Source organism: Apus apus, chromosome 1 (assembly GCF_020740795.1).
Source record: "Apus apus isolate bApuApu2 chromosome 1, bApuApu2.pri.cur, whole genome shotgun sequence".
Taxonomy (NCBI): domain Eukaryota; kingdom Metazoa; phylum Chordata; class Aves; order Apodiformes; family Apodidae; genus Apus; species Apus apus.
The window spans coordinates 143,789,764-143,817,730 of NC_067282.1; the positions used below are offsets into that span (position 1 = coordinate 143,789,764).

The 27,967-nt window shown below is 39.2% G+C and overlaps 2 protein-coding genes across 7 annotated transcripts in view; one reads left to right on the forward strand and one right to left on the reverse strand.

The window, feature by feature from the left end:
• DNM1L (dynamin 1 like) overlaps positions 1–20,857 on the forward strand; it is a 43,468-nt gene extending 22,611 nt beyond the window's left edge. For 2 of the 5 annotated variants that reach the window (XM_051609000.1, XM_051609001.1), the window contains 13 exons: positions 358–478; positions 1,089–1,220; positions 1,517–1,723; positions 2,840–2,960; positions 4,990–5,145; positions 5,255–5,344; positions 6,322–6,414; positions 7,950–8,006; positions 9,164–9,241; positions 11,621–11,791; positions 12,429–12,538; positions 14,972–15,131; positions 16,950–20,857. In XM_051609000.1, coding sequence (XP_051464960.1) covers positions 358–478; positions 1,089–1,220; positions 1,517–1,723; positions 2,840–2,960; positions 4,990–5,145; positions 5,255–5,344; positions 6,322–6,414; positions 7,950–8,006; positions 9,164–9,241; positions 11,621–11,791; positions 12,429–12,538; positions 14,972–15,131; positions 16,950–17,006 — 1,553 coding nt within the window. In that variant the 3' untranslated portion in view covers positions 17,007–20,857. Of the gene's footprint in view, positions 1–357; positions 479–1,088; positions 1,221–1,516; positions 1,724–2,839; positions 2,961–4,989; positions 5,146–5,254; positions 5,345–6,321; positions 6,415–7,949; positions 8,007–9,163; positions 9,242–11,620; positions 11,792–12,428; positions 12,539–14,971; positions 15,132–16,949 lie in introns of those variants that run through there. The other 3 variants (XM_051609004.1, XM_051609003.1, XM_051609005.1) reach the window with 2 other exon arrangements.
• YARS2 (tyrosyl-tRNA synthetase 2) lies at positions 13,141–27,721 on the reverse strand. Of its 2 annotated transcripts, XR_007888454.1 has the most exons (6): positions 26,899–27,721; positions 25,729–25,896; positions 24,497–24,652; positions 24,002–24,172; positions 22,959–23,542; positions 13,141–13,619 (listed from the first exon to the last, which is right to left on the reverse strand). XR_007888454.1 is itself a non-coding variant. In XM_051609006.1 (5 exons), the coding sequence occupies exons 1-5, from the start codon at positions 27,696–27,698 to the stop codon at positions 23,383–23,385; spliced, it is 1,455 nt and encodes a 484-aa protein (XP_051464966.1). In that variant the 5' UTR covers positions 27,699–27,721; the 3' UTR covers positions 21,487–23,382. The 2 variants fall into 2 exon arrangements, 1 of the variants encoding a protein (XP_051464966.1); XM_051609006.1 differs by lacking the exon at positions 13,141–13,619 and having other exon boundaries at positions 21,487–23,542.
• Positions 27,722–27,967: the final 246 nt, after the last annotated feature.

Genomic DNA, 27,967 nt, shown 5'->3' on the forward strand with positions numbered 1-27,967 from the left:
TTCTTCTGAGTACCTTTACTCTTCTCCACAAGTGTTTAGTAACGTTTCTAACTTTATGTAGTATGCAGAAATGTTTGTTGTAATCAGTAATGACTGTAATTTCAGACTGCATGGTGCCTTGGTGCCTAAACCTTCTTCTTTAACCAGATCTGTGCGGGGAGCAGTCCCTGCCAAGTACTTTTTTATATTCGTGTTAATAAGGAGCTCCAGATAGACTAACACCATGTTCTTGCACTAGTCCTTGCTGCTTTGCAGTATTAAACTCCATGCAGTTGTCTGAAGAACTTTTTGAATTCCGAGCTTTAGCTACCCTGGTCAAGACAAAACATCCATGTGAGTGAATTTTCCTTTCGGTAGGTCGGAGAACCCTTGCTGTTATCACAAAGCTAGATCTCATGGATGCTGGCACTGATGCTATGGATGTGCTCATGGGAAGAGTGATTCCAGTCAAACTTGGCATCATTGGAGTAGTGAACAGGTCTGTCTGGGCACATAGATGCTGTTTTTAAAACCGTGTTAATATGAAGTAAGGCTTTCAACTTATTTTACCATGAATATGGTTTTAAGAGTAAGTGAGTTAATGTTGAAATAAACTTCTGAATAAGCAAGAAAGAAGCTTGTTGCTTACTTTTCTAGAGCCTATCTGTTCTTTGTCCACTCACTCAACTGCTAATTTAGAAAGGAATAGGGGCACTTCTAAAATAACTATAGTGTCACTTCTTTCTGCCATTGTTTTTTTAGCTTACGGGATGCTTCTGTTCACATTAGTACTGATCCAGTACAGATCTCATCTATCTTAGGGCTAACTGTGTATGTATAACTGTCACTTTTTTTTTTTTTTTTTGCATTAGCTGGGCCAAATCTCCATAGTATTCATAAAAGCACTGCTTAGCCTCTGTACAGATGCTACCCATACTGATTTGTTGAATACACTGCATGGAACAACAAATAAAACCCTTTATTGTCTAAGGAAGATGTTATGTGTGTCAAGCAAAATCCAGCTGTTAGACATCCTGTCCAGAAAAGTAGAAAACCAAATTGTTTTTACTTTACATCTATTAACAAGTGTTTAACTCTTTTAACTTCAGGAGTCAGTTAGATATTAACAATAAGAAGAGTGTAGCCGATTCCATTCGTGATGAGTATGGTTTTCTTCAAAAGAAGTATCCTTCCTTAGCCAATCGAAATGGAACCAAATATCTTGCCAGAACACTGAACAGGTATTACATATAACGTAAAATAAAATAAATGTGTCCTTTTAAAGATACTTTAAAATATAAATTGGTGTGTTGGAAATAAGTGTAAACATTTATTTTTACTTTTCCTTTCTCTTGTGGTGCTGTAGAGTGATACATTAAGGAAAACTGGTTGCAAATTCAGTTTCTGAATTGACTGTAATCATCCTGAGTAAATATTTTCCTTTGGTGATTATTTTCTGTTTCTTCTCTGTTTTGATAGAGATGATAAAGCTGAAACTTTTCTTCCCTTTTAATGAGGGACTGTTTTCTATTTTTAGACTTCTGATGCATCATATCAGGGATTGCTTGCCAGAACTGAAAACCAGAATCAATGTTTTAGCTGCTCAATACCAGTCTCTACTAAACAGCTATGGGGAACCTGTTGAGGATAAAAGTGCCACTTTATTGCAGCTTATTACCAAGTTTGCCACAGAATATTGTAACACTATTGAAGGAACAGCAAAGTACATAGAGACTTCAGAGCTGTAAGTACCAAATGGTTCTCTAGAATATTGAATGAGCAGTTAGAGCAGTGGCTCTTCCTGACTTTCATTTGCAGTAGTGCTACACTAGAGCATAACATACTCAAAAAGCATACAATTATAGGGGTTGGAAGGGACCTCTGAATCTCATCAAGTCCAACCCTCCTGCTGCAGCAGGAGCACTTAGGGCAGATCACACAGGAATGCATCCAGATGGGTCTTGAAAGTCTCCAGAGAAGGAGACTCCACAAACTCTCTGGGCAGCCTGTTCCAGTGCTCCATCACTCTCACAGTAAAGAAGTTTTTTCTCATGTTGAGGTGGAGCTTCCTGTGTTGTAGCTTGGCATCATTTCCCCTTGTCCTATCACAGGACACCACTGAAGAGAGACTGGCCCATTCTTGACATCCATCCTTCAGATATTTATAGACATTAATGAGGTCTCCTCTCAGTCTTTTTTTCTCAAGTCTAAACAGCCCCAGGTCTCTTAGCCTTTCCTCATAGGACAGGTGTTCCAGTCTCTTCTTAATCATTCCTGTAGCCCTCTGTTAGACTCTTTCTAGCATATCCCTGTCCCTCTTGAACTGGGGAGCCAAGAACTGGACACAATGCTCCTGATGTGGTCTTACTAGGGCAGAGTAGAAGAGAAGGAGAACCTCCTTTGACCTGCTGGCCACACTGTTCTTAATGCATCCCAGGATGCTATTGGTTCTCTTGGCCACAAGGGCACATTGCTGTCCCATGGATAACTTGTTGTCTAGCAAGACCCCAAGGTCCTTCTCCATGGGCCTGCTTTCTAGCAGGTCAACCCCTAATCTATATTGGTGCATGGTTTTTTTTTCTCCCCAGGTGCAGGACTCTATACTTACTCTTGCTGAACCTCATTAGGTTCATCTTTGCCCAGTTCTCCAGTCTGTCTATATCTTGCTGAATGGCTGCACAGCCTTCTGGTGTATCAGACAATCCTCCCAGCTTTGCATCATCAGCAAACTTGCTGAGGATACACTCTGCCCTTTCATCCAGGGGGGATGAGGGGATACGTTTGAATTCAAGTCACTGTAAAAAAATGCAATGACAGCTTTTTTCTTGTTTGTTACTTCAGTTACTATTTTGTTTTCCAGATGCGGTGGAGCCAGAATTTGTTACATTTTTCATGAGACCTTTGGAAGAACTTTAGAATCTGTTGACCCGCTGGGAGGCCTTAACACAATTGATATTCTCACTGCCATTAGAAATGCTACTGTGAGTGTTGTTCTGTACTTCTAAGTGTTGTTACAATATATTGGGTTCTGTGATCAATTTTTAACAAATTTGTTCTCCTTCAGTCTTGCAAACTAATTATCTCAGCTGAATGAGTTAACGTGAAGAGGCTAAATCCTGCCTTTGGTATTTTAACTGAAAAAACACAATATCCAAATGTGCAGCCATTTTAGAATGAGTTTAAGGTCAATGCTTACATCTCATTACTGTTAGTTACAGGCTGAAGTAAAGTTCAGGCCCAGCTTCGACAACCCTATACTGAAGCTATTACATATTATAGAAATTATGATAGAAGACTGCCTCTGCATTTATTTTGAATTAAGCACTTCTGAAGACTCAGTCTGAAGTGTATGGGCTAGGACATGCTCGGATATTGTTATTCTATATAAGGGACATAACTCTTCAGTGATTCCCTGTTTATGTGACAGGGCTTGTGAATATGGGAATTGGAGTTGCTAGGAATTAAGAGAGTAAGTTCACTCTTAAATTTTGCGGTATATAAAATCACAGAATGGTAGGGGTTGGAAAGGACCTCTGGAGGTCATTGAGTCCAACCCCCATGCCAGAGCAGGACGACCTAGGGCAGGTCACACAGAAATGCATCCAGACAGGTCTTGAAAATCTCTAGAGAAGGAGACTCCACAGCCTCTCTGGGCAGCTTGTTCCAATGCTCCTTGACTGTCAAATTAAAGAAGTTTTTCCTTATGTTGAGGTTGAACTTCCTGTGCTCTAGTATGCATCCATTGCCCCCTGTCCTATCACAGGACATGACTAAAAGAGATTGGCTCTTCCTTCTTGGCACCCATCCCTCAGATATTTGTTCACATTAATAAGATCCCCGCTCAGTCTTCTCTAGACTAAACAGCCCCAGGTCTCTTAGCCTTTCCTCATATGACAGATGTTCCAGTCCCTTAATCATCCTTCTACCCCTCCTTTGGACTCTCTCAAGTAAATCTCTGTCCCTCTTGAACTGGGGAGCCCAGAACTGGACACAGTACTCCAGATGTGGTCTCACTAGGGTAGAATAGAGGGGAAGGAGAACTTCCCTCCACCTCCTGGACACACTTTTCTTAATGCATCCCAGGATGCCACTGGCCTTATTTGCTGCAAGGGCACATTGCTGTCATGTGGATAACTTGTTGTCCACCAGGACTCCAAGCTCTTTTTCCATGGAGCTGCTTTCTAGCAGGTCAGCTCCTAATCTGTACTGTTAACTTCTTAGAGTTTGACTTTGAATGTCAAACATAGAAACATGCTTCTGCTCTGTTGGATGTGGAAACACAGATTTCTACATGCTCAGTTGCTCAAATTTGGAGGTATTCTATAGCAATGACCTGTGTGCATGTTCTTCTCCTTCTGTAAATGTAACATGTGAAACGGCATTTAATAACAGGAGACGTCTTGTTTTTGTGTGATATATCTCATCTTTGTGTTTCTAAAGCTCATTTTACTTTAAAAAAAAAAAAAAAGGAAATTTCATGTAGAAATGTGTTTCTCTATAGCACTGGTCTGTATGGTCATAAATAGAATTCTAAACGCTGTAAATCAATGACACTGTATTATGATTCTATTTAACAGAAAACCCACCTACTTTCCAGTAAGAATTGTATGCCCGAGACTGTGAAATAAAATGGTAACTCTTCTCTCTGAAGTTAGGAGAGAATATCTCTGCTTTTATAACAAATTTAATTTAAAGTTTGATCCACAAAGGTGAAAATAATTTTTTATAGTTGTATGCCTAGAGTGACATTAGTAGGTAGAAAGTTTTCAATATTCTATAAGGACACTGGTTAATAATTGTTTAACACAGTTTGTCTTAAAGGTAATAACTTCATATTTTATAGCTTTTAAATATTCTTGTAACATTTTACTTCTGAGACCTGTTCTGAGAGCTCTTTTGGGTGTGAGCACTGTGACCTGATTTATTCTGTACTTCATCAAATATTACTTCCTAGGAATGGATATTGTTTCAATACACAATTTAAGACCTTTTTGCCTTCTTTTGAACTAGGGTCCCCGTCCTGCCTTGTTTGTTCCTGAAGTTTCATTTGAATTGCTGGTAAAAAGGCAGATCAAACGTTTAGAAGAACCAAGCTTGCGCTGCGTGGAGCTGGTTCATGAAGAAATGCAGAGAATTATCCAGCATTGTAGCAATTACAGTACACAGGTAAAAATGCACAGTTTAGAATTAGGCTTGTAATTATTTGGCTTTTCCCCTCCCCCACTTCCCTAAATATTCTGGAAGTCTCATCAGTAAATGTTGGGTTTCTTTTTAGGAATTATTGAGGTTTCCTAAACTGCACGATGCCATAGTTGAAGTAGTAACCTGTCTTCTGCGTAGGAGACTTCCTGTCACAAATGAAATGGTAAACTTCCACCTATTATAATTCTGCTGGAAAAAGTGTGTTTTTCTGGAGTCTTTCTTGATGCTTCTCTTTGCACTGTAATGTCAGGAACCCCAACTATTGAAGGAATCTTAACTTGTATTTGTTAGATAGCTAGGTATTCAATATCTAGATAGTTTTAAATGTCTATATGAGAAGATAGTTACATAAAGAGTTAGGGGAAATCCTCTTCAGCTTATTGTCCCCCATGTTTTAATTTCCTAAGAAGACTTTTACTAAAATTTAGATTTAAAATTTTCTAGTCTTTCAGATGATGATTTACCTCTCTTGTAACACAAGCTGTGCATTTACTGTAGACTTTGGGATGCAATGATGAAAATGAAATTCTAGTCCATATTCTGTGTATTTTGGAGATAAAACCAGCATAAAAAGTTGGTTTTGCTTATATTGCTTTTTAGCTAGTGAGAACTAAAAATTCAACTTCTAGCTTTGAGTAAATATGATTTAATGTAAAAGTCTGCTTCAGGCTGCTTTTTTTGGGGGAAGCAAAGTGTTTCAGTTATTGACTTGGCATGTTTGATGTGAAAAGCAAAAGTTATTCAGTATGCTCACTATCCCCCATAGTGAGCCATCTTTCACCGTTTCACATGTGGCTTGTGGCTGTAGGTTGTCTATATAGCTCACTTCATTGCTACATAGCTTAAACTCATTAAGTTGCTGGACTTCGTTTATTCAGTGCTGGAGAGGCATTAGCTTGATGAAGCTAACAAGTTAAACTGGTGTAACATCCAAAATGGCTGAAGGTCTGATTGCACTGCAATGAATGAATGGATTCCCTTCTTGCCTTCTGCATCAGAACTTGATTGTCTTTGGGGTATTAAGAATGGTTTTTTGTATGGACTTATAGACTGTGCTTTTAAGCATAGTAGGTCATTGCTCTTTACTAGCATTACATTTACTCACTGAATTTTTGAACTGTGAATGATGATGTATTGCAGGTTCACAATCTAGTGGCCATTGAGTTAGCCTATATCAATACCAAACATCCAGACTTCGCTGATGCCTGTGGTTTAATGAATAACAACATAGAGGTAAGAAAATGCAGTCTCTTAAAAAGTCTTTTGACTCCTTTAAGTGAGGGCCTAAATAACTGGTAAAAGACCAAATGCTTTAATTGCTTTCATTGAAGCAGGGTTCTACATTTTGAAGTATAAAAATGTGATATATTGCAAATAAGCTGTATACTTTTATCTTATGATCTGTTGACTTGTTAGATTTATATTGCCTATTACATTCATGAACAGTGGTTGATATTTCACTAAAAACAATTCTGCTTGTATTTCTGTCTGGAAAATAAGGTGAGCACCTAGTTGAGTATTGGCTATTAAATACAATTTTTGAAAGAGAAACTTTTAAATAGATAGTTGTGAGATACTGTTTAATGCTGATGTAACTCCATTTTGTCTCTGACAATATATCAATATCTATGATGTTCCTGTCATTTCTGAAAGGATAATACAAGTGGTCTTTATCCAAATTCTAAATTGTGCTTCCTTCTGGCATTGTTTTTGTATCTGTTTTACCACGCTTCAGTCTCCCCAAGACAATTTTCTCCATCAGTCTCCCATAAGCCTTTTACCATTTCAGTGGTCTTTCTGTTTTTCAAACCCAGTTTTGATTGATAATACTTGTTGCTGTTATCATCCTGTAGTACCAGTTGCTCTACAACTGATGTATTCAATTCTTTCTTGCAATCTGATTTTGCTGCAGTACTTCCACCTGGCTAGGAGCTCGGTAATATTCTTGTGTTCCCCTGCTTATCCAATGCATTCTCTTTTATAGTAGTATTCTTTTCTTAAATGCTTATGTTATAATTTCTGCTCTTTAGTTCTAACCTTTTACTTCTATACATAAATTTTGTATTGACTGGGTATGCAGTTGAATTTGTCTTGGTAGACTGCTCTTGACTCTAGTTCAGAAACAACATGTGTGCAAACTGCTATGAGTACAACAACTAGGACTTCGCAAATTTGAACATAGGGATTATTGTATTATTGTATGTTACTTAAACTAGTTCTTTCCCAATGTTTTCTTGAACAGGACATTGAAATTTTTGAAGAAACAAAACATGTAAAACATCTTATCCTCATTCAGTGGACAATCAATTCTTAATTTTTAAGAAAAATCGGATCTTTGTTTGTCCTGATTGTTTCAAATTCTGTTTTGCTATAAAGTGAATTCTGCTGCCTCTTTCTTCCTTTTGGGCTAATCATAGTTAACCCTGCTGGCAACAGAATCAAATCCTTGTAGATTACTTTGAAGATTTAAAGTTTAATGAGGGTATCTATGCTGAGCCAAACTGTGTAGCTTTGATCTTGTTTTTTAAAGGCTCTGGTTTTGATTATGGAGTGTGTTGCAAAAAAAAATTATATAAAGAATTTACTTCTGATCAGGTAATCAGAGTAGTTTCATTCAAATAATTGAGGGTTTCATAGTATCATGGTATGAATACATAGTACTGGATAAGATGAAATTACTACTGTTTGTCTCTAAAATATAAGTAATCTGTAAAATGTATTGATACAGAGTAAAACATAATTGAGGTCTTGCTGGATTGTTTTTAAAGGAACAAAGGCGTAACAGGTTAGCCCGGGAATTGCCTTCTGCTGTGCCACGAGACAAGGTAAGTAAATGCTGATTTTTATTGGTTCATTTAAAATTTAATGCATTCTCCTTTGATTGAATCAAACCGATGGAAACTTTGATACGCTGCCCTAGTTAACAGTCTTGGGAGCTTCCAGGTGTTGACCTTTTTATTCCAGTTTTGTAAGATAGAAGTGGAATGGTAAGTTCTTCCAAAGATACAGTTTTTGGCAGGTTTTACAACTGATTTCTGAAGACTTACCTATAACTTTACATTAATATTACACTTAGTAGTTGAATGTCATCTGAGGTAAGGCTTAAAATGCTTGCAGATGTTAAAGATGGAGTCTGAACTTGCATTCTTAAATTTATGTCTGAGACACACTGATTTCCAAACATAACCAATATTCTGTGTGCCAACATAGTGACTTTTTAAGTCACTCTTAAAACTGCCATTTATTGCCATCTTGTTTTCTTTGGGACAAGATGATGGAGGTGCCACTTTCAGTTGATCATCATAATCCAGTAATGTATTCTGTCTCTGGAGCTTGCTTAGTTTTACCAGGTTTTGGGATTAGTTCAATGGCAAGTAAGTACATGGATGGAAGAACCAAGTGTTATGGAAAACACTCCCTAGCTGTAGAAATGACTAGTCTGACAATCAGCTGGAATTTTAGACAGGTATTTAGTATTATGTGAAATATTTATAATCCAAATATAAAGAATATAGTAAGCTCCTCACAGGTTGTAGCAACAGTTACTGCAGGTGATAGAAATAGATGCATTATGTTTGTTGGGACAAAAAGTGACACAGAGTCTCACAATGGATCTGATATTACTGCCTTTAATTAGTAGAAGGCAGCCAATGGATGAACTGAGAATTTAAGACAGCTATCTAGAGATTGCTTTCAGTGCTCTTTGATCCTTCCTTTTATTGACTTCATATTTATATAATGAGTGTAGGAGCTGAAATAGAGTTGAAGGCCAGATAAGCCAAAAGTATCAACTGTCTTGGAGATGCTTGGGGGTTTTTTTCCCTTCTGCTTATATTACTGTTTTGCTTCCAAATTTGAAATACTTTCTTTTCTTGATTTTTAAAGATGCTAGTAGGTAAAAGTGTGAAATTTGCTAGGCAGATTTGGTGGTCTTCAGTTGAATTATTTTTTTCCCCCTCCCTGCATTTTTTACCTTCCTTAGTCTACTAAAGCTCCAGGTGCATTGGCACCTGCTTCCCAGGAGACTGTTACTGCTGCTTCTGCTGAGGCTGATGGCAAGGTCTGTCTTGATTTTTCCTATAAGCACTGCATGTACGTTTCTGTTGTGGTGCACCGCAAATAACACAGAAAGCAGTTAGTATTTAGTGCTCTGTCACTGGCACAGTATTCCCTACAGTGCCGACTATTTGGCATTCCTGATTTTAGCACGTGCAGTGGCAGGTAAGGATGTGCCATTAGGTGGCAGAGTCACTGCTTTCTGTTTGAACTCTCGGTTGCATTACATTGTGGTGCAAGTCTGCAGCATAATTTGCCTCCAGCTGTAGTCAGTAGTTGTTTGGTGCAACAGTACTGTAATCAAAAGTGTTCAGCATGGTTGTTAAAATGCATGTTTTTAATGTGTTGACAGTTAAAAAGGAGGACAAAAGATAAGCTAAGTATGTGAGTTTCCTGCTTCCTGCAGGGAATCTTCATAGGCTCTGTACAAACTGAACCTCCTTTTTGTTGTTTCACATAATTGTTCAATCCCTCATTTACTTCCGTTTGTTAACTGTTCTGCAGTGGTTTCTCACACTACTGATGTGCTGTACCTCATATTAAAATAACAGCTCATTACTGTAATTTTTTGCTAATTGCTTTCACTTGGAGTCAGAAAAGCTGGGTAGTCACAAGTTTGTGTATCAGGAATACCAAGAGGACTTGGGCTTTCTGCTTCATTGCTTTCAGCTTCTAGTGCAAAGCTGCCATTTCTGCTGAACGAAGTAGTTGAAGTGAAAATCTAGTCAGTAGGAGAATTTTAACTATTATTTTAATCAGAGTTTTAGAGGTTCTGATATGCTTCAAACATTGAAAAGAAATTAAAAGCTACTGTGAGGATACTGTTATAACTTGTTAAGTAGCAGGAAGCTGCCCAACTTGGTTTAATTCGTGGTTTCCCACAAAACCTATTCTTTATTGCGTGCTACATACTCACCATGTTTTCCTGTGAAACAATGTAGCTTTGATTCTGGAACTATTTTGGAGATTGAGTAGCCTCCGCAGTAGAAGTGAATGAGAGTGGCATAGGAATTTTTGCCATTTTAAATAGTTCTTGCAATCAGAAATAATGTTGTGGAGCTTTCCTCATCAATTGTTCTGTTTTATTAGCAGAGATTGATTTGAATTCCTATAGTGTGTTTTTTTACAACACCTCTGAATAAGTGTGCAATTTTAATACTATTTCTGACATGCACAATTTAGGTGGCTTTCCTTAGGTGGCTAGTATGTAGCTGTTGGTATTCTTGCTGTGTTTTGTTTTTTACTCTTCCTTTATACTCAGAATCGGGCTGGAGTTGTTTTAATTGTAAACAAAATAGATAAATTTAGCTTATTTTCCCCTATATCTGAAACAAGGCATAAGTAGTAGTTCAGAGCCTTGAATATTTTTCAAACAGAAATTGATTTTGAAGCACAGTAGTAAATACAATAGACACCGAGCTTATGGAAAGGTACAAAGTAAAAATTACCACTGTTCCACGTTAAAAAATACAGTCTTTTTAAAAAATACTAATTTTACATGTGGTGGATATCACCAAGTAGTATTTCTTTTGTCCAGTGATTCCTAATGTTTAGTAGTTGGGTGTTACAGAATCATAGAAGCATTAAGGCTGGAAAAAACCTTCAAGATGATCAAGGCCAACTGTCAGGCCGACACCCCTGTGACCACTAAACCATATCTCAAAGCACCATGTCTACCCATTTTTTGAATGCCTCCAGGGACAGTGCCTCCACTACCTCCCTTCCATCCTTTTGTCAGGAGAACATTCTTTCTCTGAACTTCCCAGAAACTCTGATCTTCACTTCCAGAGGATGGAGATTTTTATTTTGTTACCAAAAAAAAAAACCTTCTGCAAATTGAGGTCTAGCAGCTCAAATATGTTCGTAGCTTTGCTACCTGGAAACATAAATGTGCATATTACTTAGCTGTTACTGTAAGAAACTTCAGATTCTATTTCAATAAAATACCAATTAATTTAAATTCAGGTTTTCAAAGAGCTGTGGTGACCTTCATACTTTCAGAATGATCCTGATAGTGTAGGTTGTATTGCTCCAAGTATGTATGGTAAAAGCCAAAGAATTTAGAAGACCGTTTCATATTTCAGAAATCATTTGTAGACCCTTAAAATGCTGGGGAACTTTTATGAGACATTTCACACCATTATTAGGAAGAATATGAGTTTTAGAAGCTTTTATTTTACTGGTATTTTGTGTAAGCTGTAAGCAGCAAAGGGATAACAAAGGTGGAGAACATGAAGAAGAGAATGAAGGGAATATACATACAAAAAATCTCATTTTTAGTAAGTCTTATCAATAGCCCAGTAACAGTAGATTTAATCAGATTCTGCTTTACAGTGCCAAAACTCTAACTCTCCAATGCTTCTTCATTGTGCTGTTTGTGCAGGCTGCTTCTGGAGTGGGAGATATGTCTCAGGAGTCTGGAACAGGCAACTGGAGAGGAATGCTGAAACCTTCTAAAGTGGAAGAGGTTTTGGCAGAGGAAAAATCCAAGCCAGCTGCAGCCCCCCTACCTGCTAGTCCTCAAAAAGGGCATGCTGTAAACCTATTAGATGTGGTGAGTTAAGAAAGACAATTACTACTTCTTTGAAGTTCAGGCTTAGAAAAGAAAACATCTGAATTCCAGGTCTTGTAACTTTACTACTAATATATGGTATCTTAGTAAATAATTGCCACTGTAGAGACATGGAGATCTACTTCGTCTCTTCTGCCTTCCTGCTTGCCCTGTCCCTTATCCTTCCCCATGCTGGTTTCAGCCTGTGAAAGTGAACTTCTTGTCTAGATTGCTCTTTCTTCAGAAGCAAATCTCAGCTCATGTCTCAGTAAAATAAATTCCTGCTCTTTTCTTATGAAGTTGGCATTTTTATATTACAAGAGAAGAGATTTAAGACAAAAACCACTTAAGTTAAAAAAGGTGGATATCCTTAAAGTGTTGAAGAGCTTAGTTCCTGAAGTGAGGTTTGTTGGTTTTTTTAAATGTAGTAATGGTGCCTTTTGAACGTTCTTTCACAAATCTGGATTTTGATGTATATCTCATTTTATTTTTGAAATATTAGAATTTGTTTCAAAGGTTACACTTATCAAACTATCAGACGAAAAGAGCAATAGTTTATTTTAGACTTCATAGTTAGAGTTTTATTTCCCTACACAAATGAGCAGAATTGGTAAACTGAGGTTTTTATTTTTTCACATAGCCTGTACCTGTTGCACGCAAACTTTCTGCCCGTGAGCAACGAGATTGTGAAGTGATTGAACGACTTATTAAATCTTACTTCCTTATTGTCAGGAAGAACATTCAGGACAGGTAAAACAAAGCTTCCTAGAAATGCTAAGCCATACAAATGTTGTGGTACCTCAAGAGTCATGTATACAATCATGTTATTTTATTATGCTATTATTTTTGTAAGCAGAAAGAAAATATTTTTGGAAGGCGCAGCAGCAATAAAACTTGACTCTTCACAGAATTAAGAAGGCTGAAGAAGCACTTGGTTTGAGTTCTGTATTATACTAAGTAAAAGGTTTAATTATTTAGGAGGTACCTGGTTTTCTAGAGGATACTGCAGTTCAGATGGATGATTTGCAGCAAATAACTCAAATGAACTCCTAGGTGCTGTGTAGCCCTGACAGTACTTACCTTTTCCATCCTGTAACTTCAAATGGGAAGGTAGAATAGGAACTACTGTGGCTAAGTTTTCCAGTACTTAGCTATAAGGATGGAAATAGCATGAAAGTAATGTTTCTGCTTTATGCAACTATGCTTTAAAATGGCCATTTTATTTTTTTATGAGTGATGTAAAACTTAACTTTGCATAAGTCTTTGTGGAAAGGCTAAACTTTATATATAATTTTTTTCTATGTAGCAAATTTTCAGAGAAATAGGGAAATGAAACCAGAGTTCAGAGCAGATTACTGAAATAATGTAATTTTTATTTTATCCAGTAAACTAATATTCTTCTCAGTATAATTTTTAGTATTCCATGGCAGGGAATTGCTTTGTTAATGTTAATTTTACTGCAGTGTTAATACTAGTAGTGTGTTACCTCCTTGTGTACTCTAAACAAACCCTTCACGTTCCTAGTAGTAAATATGCATATATAATGAAAAAGATAAATGCTATCTCAAGCATTTTATATATATTACATACTTCTCACCTAATTAAAAAATATTTGTAGGAAACAACCTCCCAAAGATGATACTTAGTCCATCCCATATCATACTTGCAGAACTAATTTGGGCTCTTACTTGGATGGTTTTGAATGGTATCTGTATCCACACAGGTTTGAAGCAGAGTTTTTGGGTTGCTGTCACTCTTAGCTGGGTGACTTCCAAAATATTCTAGACTTCTTTCTTAAGCTCTTCTTTTGGTAGAAATTGCAGCATATTGTCTGGAAAGGAGAATGTAAAGTGAATTACTTGAGTACTAATTGATCTAAATGATCTCACCATAATTTCCAAGAGTTTTTCCACAACTGGCTTAGTAAAGAACCATAAAGCAGCAGAATGTAGTGGGAAAATTCCCAGCCATATTTGGGAGTTTGATTCCAAAAGCTCAGACATGTTGATGGATCTTGGTTAATCTTGGATCTGGCTGTTTAGACTTGCATGGTCCTTGTCAAGTTAATTTTGCAGTGACAGGTGCAGCACTCTGGGAATGAGCAAAAACCTCCTGATCTACATTTATTTAAATTTAGGGCTATGGGCATGTGAGAAGAGTGATGTGGTCACTAATTAGTAAGTTAGTACTCATTATACTTCAACTCTCAGTGCACTATAGTTGCAAAAATACTGCTGCTAAGAATTGCACCAACAAGGCTGTCTAAACTAGCTTGTTTTATTTCTCGGCTAGGAAAAAACATCAGTATTTTTATTGTCAGTTACTGTCACTAATGAAATAACCTGAAGTGCACTAATTCAAGTTTTGATCCTGTGTGTATATCCCCAGATTTTGGTACTGAGTTAGTATGATGATTTGGTTTTGTTAGTACTCATTTAAATACTTTCACTATTTCAGAAGAGTGCTGCTACCCACTAAGTCCTAAAGAAAATCAGGTTCAGCCAGGTTCAATATTTGGAATTTTTTTCAGGAAGCTTAGTGGCATGGAAATCAGAGCTAAGACAGCAGTTTATTTCAGGTGTTTAGCTTCACATAGAGCTGAAAAATGTTGCTCTACACATTCTGTGGTGTCATTGTGATAGATTCTTCTTGATTCTTGTTGGTTACTACCTGCCTCTATTTGAGACATATTTTTCACATTTAAACTCCATTTGCAGTTTTAAATTGCCCTCTGGATACCAGAGATAATATGACCCAGTGTTCAAACAGTTATTCTGTTTTCAGTTAATCTCTAAGATTGCAAATATGAATTGTTTGTTTACCGCTTTCCCTTCTCATTCACACACTGAGACTGATTCCAAGGTTGAATACTTAGCTTTTTGTCACGCCTAGCACAGTGGAGGTGAGAAAAGTAATTTATTCTCATTTCATTTTTACACTATATATATTCACATCCTTTAAAAGGCAGGTACCCTATTTGGAAGACATTCATCACCTCTTAAATTGCACGAGATACTGCATTTACTTAAGACAGAGAGGTTTTTATTTATGGTTGTGGTAAATTCCTGGTACTTTGAGCCAAGGTGATGTGTAGCCATTTGCTCACACTGTGCATTCCTCAGTTTTGAACATACATGTTTCTGAATGATTCTTTCTAAAGAAGCAATCTTTATGTGCTTGCAGTGTGCCAAAGGCAGTGATGCATTTTCTGGTGAACCATGTGAAAGACACTCTGCAGAGCGAGCTGGTTGGCCAGCTGTATAAATCCCTCTTGTTGGATGACCTTCTGACAGAATCTGAGGACATGGCACAGCGCAGAAAAGAGGCAGCTGATATGCTAAAGGTATTCAAAAGATCAGGAGCTCAAAGGAGTGGTTAATTAATTTAAAACCATAGAAATGTGAGATTTTTGGAAGACTTGCCTTTCTTTTTTCTTAATTTTAGGAGTATGCCAGTATATTATTTCCCTCTGCTGGAGGAATTAAAAGCAGTGTGTGACCAGAAGGTGTTATGTAGCTTGAGTAGTTGGGAAGAGGTGACTTAAACTATACTTTGGGTGTAAAGCAGAGGCTCTAATGTGGTGTTCTTTTCAATTACATATTTGTCTTTAATAATGTGCTGTTACTTAACATTACAGTATTTTCACAGTTCTCTCTTGGAGGATTAAGCTTACAGTGTTTTAAGTGCCATTAAGTGCCTACTGGCTAATGACTGGTGTATCTAGACAGTACCCCATGTTAAAAGTGGGAATGTTGGGACTCATGATGACCTGTGCATACACCTGCATGACAGTGCATTTGTGACATGCCTGTGTTACAGAGCTCTGTCTGCATTGTTCAGTTACGGGGTGTATCAGAGTCTGCTATAGCTGCAGCAGAAATAGGCTGTTTTGGATTGACCTGCATAAAAAAGGGTTCTGCCAGTTCAGCTCACCAAAGAAAGTAGGAAGAGCTGCTTCTCTCATATGCAGTGTGGTCAGACAGTGTGCATTTGAGGTACCTGGATACCCTGACATACCACTTGTCCAAGACCACATTCAGCATGTTTAATCTTTGCTGTCATGTGATCAACATTTGAAGGAGGGCAACTGTCTATTAGAAATTTTTCAAAGTGTAAACTTTGTAGGGCCGAACTCATAGGTTTCTCCAAATTGGAGTAATACTTTAAATAATGTTAATATCAGTATTCCGAGCTTTTAAATTTGCAAAGTTTAGCAGTTTAGACTGAAGTGAATGCATCAGAATCGTAAAAGTGATATATCACTGGTGCCTGAAGCACCTCTGCTATGAAGACAGGCTGAGAGAGTTGGGGCTGTTCAGCCTAGAGAAGAGAAGGTTCAGGGGAGACCTTATAGCAGCCTTCCAGTACTTGAAAGGGGCCTACAGGAAAGCTGGGGAGGGGCTTTTCATCAGAGAAGATAGTGATAGGACAAGGAGTAATGGTTTTAAACTGAGAGAGAGAAGATTTAGGTTAGATATTAGGAAGAAATTCTTCACTATAAGGGTGGTGAGGAACTGGAATGAGTTGCCCAGGGAGGTTGTTGATGCCCCATCCCTGGAGGTTTTTAAGGCCAGGTTGGACAAGGTTTTGTGCAACCTGATCTACTGGTAGGGTTCCCTGCTCATGGCAGGGGGTTGGAACTTGATGATCTTTAAGGTCCGTTCCAACCTTAATGATTCTATGATTCTATGAAATAGGTACAGTTTCCCTTTTATTTTGAGGAGAGTTTAAAGCATTAAAACTGGTGAAAAAGTCTACCCTTCTTGAGAATTTACTTACAAATTGTTAAGACAAACATCAGTGTTATGAGGAACACTGTGTATGTAAAAGTTGCTCGAAACAATGACAGTGATCTCTCTTTGCTTCAAACTGGAACTTCTGTTCTCAATTTTGAATTCTTACCTCTCATTTAATTACACCTTTGCTAAGTTGTACCATTACCTTTTGCTTTGCAATATTTTCCACTTGCCTAACCTTTTGCAGATGGAAGGCTTCAGAATTGTTAGTCAATGTTGTTGCAGGTTGTTACCTCTCATTTCCTAATGAAAATCATTAGCTTTGATTTGTAACATCCTACTTCCTAGACTGCTGCTGTTACCTCTCTGAGAAATCTGTTAAGAAAAACAAAGTGACTCTGGCTTTTGTGTCCCCATGTGCACAGGCCCTGCAGCGAGCCAGTCAGATCATTGCAGAGATCCGTGAGACACATCTGTGGTGAAGACTGTGCCACCCACGCTATTTATATGCATTGGAGGTTACACTGACTTGACAATTGCTAGGCATGGTATACGGAGTAGAATTTTTATTTATGAACTCTTTCTGTGTACTGCAACTGTGTAAATCTGCTCTTGTAAAGACAGTTGGTTTGATTTGCAAACAAGCATATGCTGTATTTTGCAAAATAAGACATATTTAATCCATATAATAAATGGCTCTAGATGTTTCCTTACCAGCTTTCTGGTGCAAATTAAAGCAGACCAAGTCTACTGTCTCAGTGACAGCCTCATTTGAACTTTGGGAAAAAACATTAAAGTTCCAGTGCCTGACTTGCTAAACAGGTTGCCTGTGGTTAAGATGGACGGTGTAGTCACGTGGCATAGTTTTAAGCTGCTTTTACAATAGAAGTTTAAATACTGTGAAGAGAAGAGAGCACCGAGTATTTTCTTTCATGAATATATTGCATGCACTATGACAGACGGAGGTATCAATTTTATAGCACAGTAGAGATGTCTACCGTATTACTATGTGTGTGTATCCCTATTTTTTTCCCCAAATGTAAAACTGCAGACAAAACTTTGAACCTCATTTAGTGGAGTATCGTGTAGGAAGAATTAGCCTGGAGCTTGCGAACAATAACAGCCTACTAAAAAGTGGGTGTAGTTAACTCATGTGCACTGGAGCTTGTGTATAAATGTTGGGGGTTATAATCAGGTACAGGAACATCTTCCCCTTCCTCCACCCTGGGACCAAGCCCCTGGACCATCCAAGAGTAAACTTGTTCTGGCAGAACCGAAAAATAAAAATGGATTTCAAAACTGTTACAGGATAGTAAAGTGTTTCTTTTAAGAACAGATTAAGTTGGCCAGGGAGAAGGGGATCCCCACAACTTCTTCCAAGTTTTGGAATGTATGATGGTATGAAAGAAAGTCTGTGGGATTGGAATATTTATACCAGATTACAGATAGTTTTGAGGAAAATTTTACTGTGCTTGTAAGTAGTGCTTTTTTTTTTTTTTTTCTAAGGACAATCCTAAAATTAGGAAAATTTTGGTCAGAAAGTAAGTTGATGAGTTGTTTTCTTCTGATTATAATTCATACAGATAAATATCGATCACACTAGCCTTTAAAAAATAAACATTTTTATGTTTATGAATAAAACATTAGTTAAACTCCAGCTAGCACATTTGCATGTACTTTTCAAGCAGATTCACTTTTTTGTATAAAGTAAAAATGTTTATTACGGTGTTGCTCATATTTTATATCTTGACCACAACTTGCATGAAAAATAGGACACTACTGTTAACATCTACATCTTGCTTTTACAATATTGGGCCAATACAGTGAACTTTTTATTATATCCAGTTCCTTCCCCATTTCATCAGTTAATAGAAATTGAATTCTTTTTGTAAGCTGCTAAAGATTGAAAAGTTATAAACTGCAAAAACCTCAGTTTACAAGGTCTGTTTAAAAGTGTTTCTCATGGTGATTTTATTTTTGGCACCAATTTAAGCACAAGATGTTCAGTCTGACAGGTGCAACTTTTGTGTACTTTTATGCATCATCTGAAATAATTAATGCAGAATGCAGAACTAAATTATGTAGTTCTAAACAGCCTAAAATGTCATGATGTGTGCATTACATGTAATGAATACAAAGAAAGTAATTTTAACTTATTGCATAGTATCCAGGGATGGTAATTCTCAGATTTAAGAAGTGTGACTATAGTGAAGTGCAAGCCACTTCTAAAATGAATTTTTGTGAACAGCAAATGCTTTTAATAGCTCTGTCAATATGGTTACATTTCTGGTTGTAATTCACATGACACCTCTCTCCCTTTTACCTTTGACATGTAAGAATTATGTTTTCAACAAGTTAGAGCCGTCCATAACTGAACTGCTACCTAAGCTGTAACTCCCTAAGTTCACTCAACAATCTTTTGTGGAGAAGTATGTTGAATTGTGAAGTTTTGAAATGCTGCATAAAGCAAATGAATTCCATTTATTCAAGAAATTACTGCAAGTGGTAACTGGCTCTGTAATGTCATGTAAAGTTTCCACAGTGTTAATTTGTTTTTTGAAATGTTAAGACTTTAAGTTTCACAAAAAAAATCAGCTTGGTTATGTGTGAGTGCCAAGAAATGTGATTTTTAATACTTAATGCAAGACTTTAAAAATCCATGCTGTTAACAATCTGGTTATTAAATAAATAGATGACACACAAAATTATCCCAGAAGTAAAGTTTTGAACTGACTTGTAGTTCAGGTGCCAGAACTAACCTGCTCTTACAAGTTAGTAGTGTAACTACTTATATTTGCACAGCCTTACATGTTTGCACTTGCCCTTATGCAATTCTGCATTGTTGGTTCTTGTATAGTTGCATAAGTAACACTGTAGACAGACTGCTAGTGGTCATGAATGGTTTTTAAAACAGTTTGTTGTCTGGAATTGAACTAAAATAACCAAAATGCTAATATTACTGCTGCCATTAAAATAAATTAATGGGGAAGCTACTGAAAAAAGCTGAGAATGGGAAGGCAGCAACTGAAAAATTCCAAGATTAGACTGATGGTTTACAAGTGTCTTCTTGTTAACCTTAGTTTAAACTGGAAGTATTTTGGTCATCAATGCAGAAATTCCAACTAACAACTTGCTACCTAGTGACACACACAATCATGGGGGAGAAAAACCACTGTAGCTAAGTCTAGGTAAGTAAATGTTCAACATGAATACCAAATCTGTGTGTTGTACTACTGTAAATAAAACACAGTTATCCCTATGTGAACAGAGTTTGTCAATAAATTACTTGGGGTTTTTAGTAGTCAGTTTCAAATTTCACTTGGTGGAATAGATGGGTAGGTGGGCTGTCTGTGTGCTTCAAACTGTATTCTGAACTAAATGTAATAAAACTTACCTAAAACTTGCCTTTACCCTATGCTTTATGGAGGACTGACTTTGAAAGATGGTAGATTGGACATTCCAAACTTGAGTCCCTGCTTGAAAGATACAGCAGGGGAAACAACTTGCCAGTCTGTTGTGTCCCTGTTGGTAACTTGAGTTATCTCGAGCAGGTTTTTTTCCAGTTAAATCCTTTAGCTATGAGAGCAATTGCTAGCTAGTCTTTTCTGGAGATACTGAAGATCTCAAAGGCATCTGCTTTTTAACATGTTAACAGTTAAAATCTGTGCTTTGAGGTGAGCACTAGATGATTAATACTTCAAAATGTAAGAGAAAAACGTATCAGACAACCTGAATGTGGTTTTAGGCTTGGTGATGTGCTCCAGTAGGTCCTTTTTAGTTTACTTGCTGCATGCACCTTCAGCCTTTACCTCATCAGTGCTAGCAACTACAATGTTAAACTCTTAAGTCCTTGAGGTTTATTTCTGTCTCAGTGTGTTGGTGCTTTTTTTTAATATCTGGCCCAAATGATTACTTTTCTTGCACTTCCAAATCACACATTTGTAGAGATGTTAAATACTTTGTTACTACTTGTTTACACTGGAACAAGCTGTTTCTGATTACCTGACCATACCTATTTTAGGGTATATGAGAAACAAGACCAGGCTAAGAAAGAACACTTGGTTTTTTTGGACATCCTTGATTCACAGCCTCAGTGTTCAAATGTTCAGTTGCAATACCCTGTACAGTCATGAAAAGTAGTGCTTTAGTCCAGCTGGTTCTTTGGAAAGGGTCAGGGAAGAGTTTGGATTGCTAGGAGTTGGTCAGAAGGAAGCACAGACTAAATTTCTTGGCATTTATGGATCTTATTAAAATCTTGTATGCAAAGAATTTAATTCCCTATTTTATTTTGTATTTGTAAAAATAAATAAAAACCTTTGAATACTCGAACAAAGTGGGTACTAATGCTTTAAAAAAAAAAAAAGGCTGAAATTTGTGGATGTATGTGTATCTTCACCATTTGGAGATTAAGGAAAAAAGTAAGGAGGGAGACATGAAACATTACTTACTCTACTAGTTTATTTTCTGCAACTACAAAGTATCTGTCAAATCTGATCTGTTTTATGTGGAGGCCAACATGGGTGTGTACTGGTATGTTTGTTCCCAGGTGCATGTTTCTGTATTGCTTTAACATTTACGCCATTTATGGAACAATGCAACTATGTTAAGTGGATTAACATTACTTTTGTTTCCCACTTTATTTTTGTTTCCCTCTTTCAACCCTTCTCATATCAAAGCTGTGCTTTTTCCTCCTTATGCATTCTCTAGGATAGAGCTGATCATCACTGCAGCTTAAGGCAAAGTAACAAGCAACACAAAGTAGTCCTGAAAGCTAACAGGATCTTTAGAGCCTTTTTAAAGGTAGGAATGACTCAACTACTTTGTATTTTTCTTTATATAAGAGAGATTGAGAGATCTCATTATCAGGCAAGTAAGTGGGATCTAGAAACTGAAACTCCATGTGGTAAGCTACTGAAAGTGCTACCCTATTACAGTTGAATAATCTAAGGAAACTGTGATATGTAAGCAGCAAGCCACTATAATTTATTACTAATGAAACATTAACAGGCAAATCAAGCCAACATCAAGTTGATGAACATCAAATGAAATAAAAAAATCAAACCACCTACAGAAAAAAATTCCCCACACAACTATAAGATATCTAGATTCCTGAGTTTCCCCATTCTTCTTGTAGGCTGGGTAGTCTGAAAGCAGCTCTAATAACATGACTGACTTTAACAACCAAAGAGGTGGAGATGAGTTACCACACTCAGGCAGCCAAGTGGCCCCTTGTGGCTGCTGTGAGTGCAAAACTATTGTCCAGGAGTTTCATGGAATAGGAGATTATTCTCCTTGGCCCAAGAGTGAGGATTACCCTAAACAATGAAAACAGCACTGCATCCAAGCCCCAAAGTTACAGTAATCAATAAGCTCATAAAGGACTTCCTATGTATTTGCACTGGGACAGGGAGTATTCCTTAATAAACAAGTTCAGAGTCATCCAGCTACATTACTGTATTCCAAGTCACTGAATCAATTCTAAGTAATGCAGATATGGGCTTGTACTACAAATAATCTTGGTAACCACCTGGGTTTTGTTGTTCAGGTGACTTGGCTTTAAGTACTGTGGCACCTATACAATCCAATCCCAAACTGCATCATGGAAACAAACTTTACCAAGGTGGTGTACTCCATGCTTGGTTGATTCCAGCTGTAGTGGCAAGTAATAAAAATGGGTGGAGGTGTTTCAGAGCAATAAAGCAATCTACCTTTAAGTGTAGATGCTGCTATTCTACCAACTCAACATACATTTTCACTTTCCTGCTGTCTTTGCAAGAATGAGGAAGATATGATCCAAAATGTTGGCTAGGCTATCAGCAGTTAGATCATTTTCTGCTCTTTCATGAAGAAATGCAGCTTTTGCACATGGCCCTGACTGAAGGGTCTGAATTTTTTAATTGCAAAAGCACTATAGCTTCTGTCACGTTTCCTGGTCCAGATACCCTTGTGTTGCCTTTTCACCTTAAAAAAGCTTCCATGTACATGCTTCAAATCTTCTGATGTAATATACTACCTTGCAACTGACTAGAGAGCCCACAAAAGTAGGGCCAGAATATACCTTCAATAAAGACTCTAGATAGCACAGATGCAACCTTCTAGTTCACAGGACTGAAGAAGCATAATGAGTGTCACCCACATGTTAAGCCATGGTAAGCACACAGAAGGCACAAAAGGGATTAGTAAGGCTGATTCATAAGCTTTGAAAGACACTATTGAAAGATACTCTTTTACATTTCAAGAAGTGAATTTGCTCTGTATTATCACACAAAGGCTAGAAAGCATTTTTGCAACGTGGCCCAGTACATAACCAATAAGAAGCTTACATATTGGGGCTTAATCATTCAACTCATTTATTGTGAATCTCCTGTAGCTTCTTTCAAAGCAAACCTGTCCAGAAAAAAAAAAAAAGTTGGTTGTAGGTTGGTTGTCCTTACCCACTGATGCAGGTTTCTCTGTTAGCATGAAGTCAAACTGGACAGCAGTATGCATCCTCTGTAAGAAGTCCTGGTTTTGAGTCTGCTTTTGCTCATCTTGCTGTGCATTATGTTGTAAAGTACCTGGCTACTGTTCTGCAATGCAGAAGGTTGTTAAAGGAAGGGAAGAGCATCTCCATCTTTGGACTTCGAAATGAATTTCATCTTCTTATGCATATCCTCTTCTAAATGGTGCTTCAAATAAAGTAACGTTTCTAAAAATCTCTTCAGTGTTGTAACTTGGCTGCCTTTATTTGAACTCTGTTGGTATATTTAAGAATACACCTGTGAGCTGCGTAATAATGCACAGTGTAGAAACATCTTCAAGTACCTCTTCGAGCAACAGAGTCAAAAGGATATGTTGTTTTAGGGAGATGTTCTGTTGTCACAACTGCAGCCATTTTATGATGTAGTAATTTTTCTTTCCAATCCTAAGCAATGATACTCCATTCTTGAGAATATGCTGTCCGAGAATAAGAACAGTCTCAGGATTTGTTACTCGAATCCCATTTATTGAAACTCCACCATTTGTAATTTTCTGGTACCTTAAAAACAAACAAACAAACAAGAAAGACAACAAGTAGTAATTGTAAGAAGCAGCTATTTATTTCTGTTAAGAATTGAAAGTTCAGTTAGGGTTTTTTTGGTTGGATCCCTAATTGAGTAAGTTTTCATTCTCTTGCACTTTACTTTCAGTCCAGGTCAAGAGTGACTGAAATTAACCACCACTTCCATTCTTTCTGAGAGGTGTAAGAAAACTTGGGCTGTTGCCTTAGACTGTCCCTTCATCATGTGTAGATTTTAGAGCTAAGGTACATAAGACTGCACTATCCTACACTTCAAAATGGAATGAGGCTGCCTGCTCCCCTCCTCTTTAATGCTGGTATGTAGATTCTTAGCCTGTTTCTACTTGATTTGGTTGTCCTAATTGTTTAACTTCTGAAAGCATACCACTACAACCTGTTTACATGAGGTAATACTGAAGAGCACAGGTGATAACATACCCACTGGGTCCATCTGGAATGGCATTTGCTTTGCGACACAAGTCAAGAATACTCATTCCAGGTTCAAGCATCAATTCAGCTGAAGGAGCTTGTCTAAAAAGTTCCTGTAACTCCTCGTCAGACATAGCTTCGAGAGCTTCCAAGTTGCTGTAATAAAGGGCCTTGGTGCACCTGTGAGAAGAAAGATGATTCAAAATGCAGTGCAAGTCTCATCTTCAAACGAAGTGCTACTCAACTAATCAGATTTCCTTCCCCAGCTTCTTCTGAGGGTCCACACAGTAACAGAAGCATTTCAATTACACCCAATTTTTTTTACATAATCCACTGCAGTGCAATTTTTAAATATTCTTACTGTATTTTTAAGTCTACAGAATGACTGTATTTTTCTCTTTGAATAGCTGAGCAACAAACTAAGTGGAAATAGTCCCTGAAAAGCTATGGATAATTACCACTGAATAAATCTGAAAGAAAACTGCTCAACAAACCAAACTTCACCTCTTAGCAGATTCTAGCCCCTCTCTACCATGAACAAGCTTGGTTACTTCTGCAGCAAGTCGCTTCTGGGGGCCCCATTTCTCAGGTTCTCTAGCATGCATTTCCATGACGTGATCAATCTCCTCAAGAGGAAGGAAGGTGAAGAGTTTCAGGTATCTACAAGCAAGGAAAAGAGTATTTTGTCTCTATATCCATCCTTCCAGATTTCCTGCCTTTGTCATTGCAACTTCATTAACTACGTTAAAATGATTCTTAATCCATTTAAGAAATTGTTATTACAGATACTGTTCCAAACAACTCATTGCTTTTGCTCACATGCTTCAGTTTAACCAGGATGACTCACGTTATTTAATATCCCACTTAGGGTAATGTCTTCAGATACAAGATAGTGTCAAATGCTTTTATAAAGCTTTTATTTCCATCAACAACTTGGTTTCTCTTCAAGTATTTTTTTTACAGGATTTCAATTGTGTTATATTCTTAGTAGTTGCACAACATGCTGATGCAAAATGCCAGTGCCATTCTGTGGTCACAGAAATATGCTACACATTCTCAACAGGAACATTATTAGAATAATCAAAAATTAAAGGTGTGTCTAAGCATAGTTCATTTTAACAGGCTTGCAGCAGTATGATATTCAGTGTATTAAAAAGGTACCTGTACTGTTACAAAATCTGAACGCATGAGGCATTTTAATGTTAAGTACCCACACACTCTTCTTACCAGTCTGTAAAGTGTGGTGCAGAACTTAACTTTGAAATATCAGGACGTTATCCTTTGAGAGTGGTAACAAAGTTATGAGACAGGCCACAATATGAAAGGAAATTACCTGAGGTTTATGAAAACTGGGATTTGACAGTGATACTGGAGTTTAAAGAAAAGCAGATTGAAAAGAGAACATACAGCAGTTTATTAAGCTTAACATAATGCCCTGAATAAAGCTACGGTACTGTAAGTTTATACCTCATAAGATAAAGTCACCCCAGAATGCGCTGTGCTTTGCTTCTTTGTTCATCCACATTCTAATCTGATGATGCATGTACCACCATATGGAGACAGGCTCCTCTACCCTGTATACTTATGAACCAGTCGTGCATGTTTATTTTATGAACATGCAGTTTCCATTAATACAGCTGCCTACAAGGAACTCGTGTTGCACATATCCACACAAAACAGTTACGATCAGGTTCTATAAACAATGACAAAAAGCAAGACAAAGGAAAACTACTTACTTTTCAACTACGTTATCTTGTTGTCTGACAAAAAACTGATACAGCTCAAATGGAGAAGTTTTATCTCTGTTCAGCCAAACTGCATTGCCAGCAGTCTTTCCCAGTTTATCTCCCGTAGTGCTGGTAATAAGAGGTACAGTAATTCCAAACACATCTGTTCCTGTCATTCTGAGAAAGAAGAGTCACTGCATGTTAATGAAATTTTTTTTTTTAAAAAATTACAGCTTGGTAAAATTGAATGAAAATATAATCGTTCTGTAAACCCTGTCCTTGATTTATAGCATTTAAATAAGTCAGAATGGTGAGGGGCAAAAGATGCCAGAACACTTTTGTGAAGAGTGCTTTTGGGGGTTAAAAAACAGCCAACCTTGAACTTAAAAATGTTAAGTTTTTTTTGTGTGTAAAAAGTCTGCATACTTTAAATAAGTAGTTTCATGAGCAACAACACTAGCAAAGAGCATCCTGGTATATTTTGCCTGAAGTACTGCTGGAAGGTGCTTGTGTTGGTGGGACACCTGTAAGGCTTTTCTGTGCTGATTCTCTGAAGTCTTGTAATGGTCAAGCACATACTGAAGTAGAAGCCTTGCCACGTCCACACTGATTTGCTCACATACTTATGTGAATTTTCTAAGCCTCCTACCAAATTTGGTGGATAAGCAAAAGCTCACCACTGTGATGCTTTGTTATATTTCTAAGAAACGCAACGGCCTTTATCCAGATACCACAACCGCCTCTACTTTGGTGTGACTACACTGGAACGCATTCGCCAGCAGGAGACTTGTATCGATTTTGCCCCCCCGTTTCAGGACACCCGATGTCGGTTCTCGGGCAAAGGCTCACTGAAACAAGAACCCATCCCTTCCGTTAAAAACCTATTAATGTTTTGCGGCAAAGGCTTAAAGCCACGGCCGAAAGGCCTTTATGTGCCAGGCTCGTGGTCAGCACAATCACCTTCCCCTCCCCTATCCCGCAGTTTTGCCTAATGCCAGCTCTCCCACGGGTGACCCCAGCTCCCGCCGCGTTAGGCACCGCCGGCACCACGTCCCACGGCGTCAGGAACCCCACGCCCCGACCCCGAGCACCCCCGCCGCCGCCCGGGCGGGGCCCCGCGGGGCCGACCCACCCTCCGGCCCGCCCGGCCCGGCCCGGCCCGCCCCCGCCCCGCCGTACTTGGTGACGAGCTCGTAGCCAGACATGATGTTGCCCATCTGGTCGGCTCCCCCCACCTGGACGCGGCAGCCGTGGTGCTGGTGGAGGTGCAGGAAGTCGTAGGCCTGCAGCGCCGGGTACAGGAACTCGGCCAGGCTCATGCCCTCGGCGCTGCGCAGCCGGGCCTGGCAGCTCTGCCGGCTCAGCAGCGTGCCCATCCGCAGCCGCCCGCCCGCCCCGCCGAGGAACTCGAGCAGCGGCTGCCGGCCCAGCCAGCTGGCGTTGTCCAGCAGCAGGGCCCGGCCCAGCCTCCCGCCGCCCTCCCCGCCCCAGAACAGCTCCCGGTGGTTCCGGAACAGCCGCTCCAGCCCGCCCCGCAACCCCCGCGCGTGCGCCCGCACCCGCTCGGCCGGCGGCGGCTCCCGCGCGCGCTCCCGGCCGCTGGGGTCGCCCAGCCGCGCGGTGGCCCCGCCCACCACGGCGATGACGTCGTGCCCCGCGCGCTGGAAGTGGAGCAGCGCCATGAGCGGCAGCAGGTGCCCGACGTGCAGCGAGTCGGCCGAGGGGTCGAAGCCGCAGTAGGCGGCGAGGGGCGGGCGGCCCGGCTCCAGCAGCCCCGGCAGCTGCTCCTCCGCGCTCTGCTCCGGGAACACCTCCTGGAAGAGGCCGCGCTCGCACTGCGCCGCCAGCAGGCCTCCGGCGCCCCGGGCCCGCCGCGGCTGCTGGTGGGCTCGGCGCCGGAGCGGGAGCGGGAGCAGCGGGGCCCGGAGCAGGGCTCGGCGCAGGCCGCCGCACCGCCCGGCCAGCGCGGGCGCCGCCATCCTGCCTGCCGCGGGGCAGGCTGGGAGCGGGGCGGGGCGCCCGGTGACGGCGGGAAGGGGCGGGTTGTTGCTGCTACGTGCTCGGGGCCGAGGGGCTTTTGGTTGGGTTTGTCGTCGGAGAAGGATGGTTCGACACGCAAAGCGAGTCCCATCTTCACGCGGGGGGTTACTCAGCCCCTTCCCAAGCGGCTTCTGAGGGCCCGCAGAGTGACACAAGGACTTAGAGCACATCCCAAGATTTTTTTTATTGTTGGCCGCTGCGCTGCATT

Coding starts and splice junctions, on each gene's coding strand:
- YARS2 (XM_051609006.1), bottom strand. CDS start 27,698: ATGGCGGCGCCCGCGCTGGCCGGGCGGTGCGGCGGCCTGCGCCGAGCC. Junction 25,897..26,898: donor GGCTACGAGCTCGTCACCAA/GTACGGCGGGGC, acceptor CTTCTTTCTCAG/AATGACAGGAACAGATGTGT. Junction 24,173..24,496: donor GGGCTAGAATCTGCTAAGAG/GTGAAGTTTGGT, acceptor TTCTTCTCACAG/GTGCACCAAGGCCCTTTATT.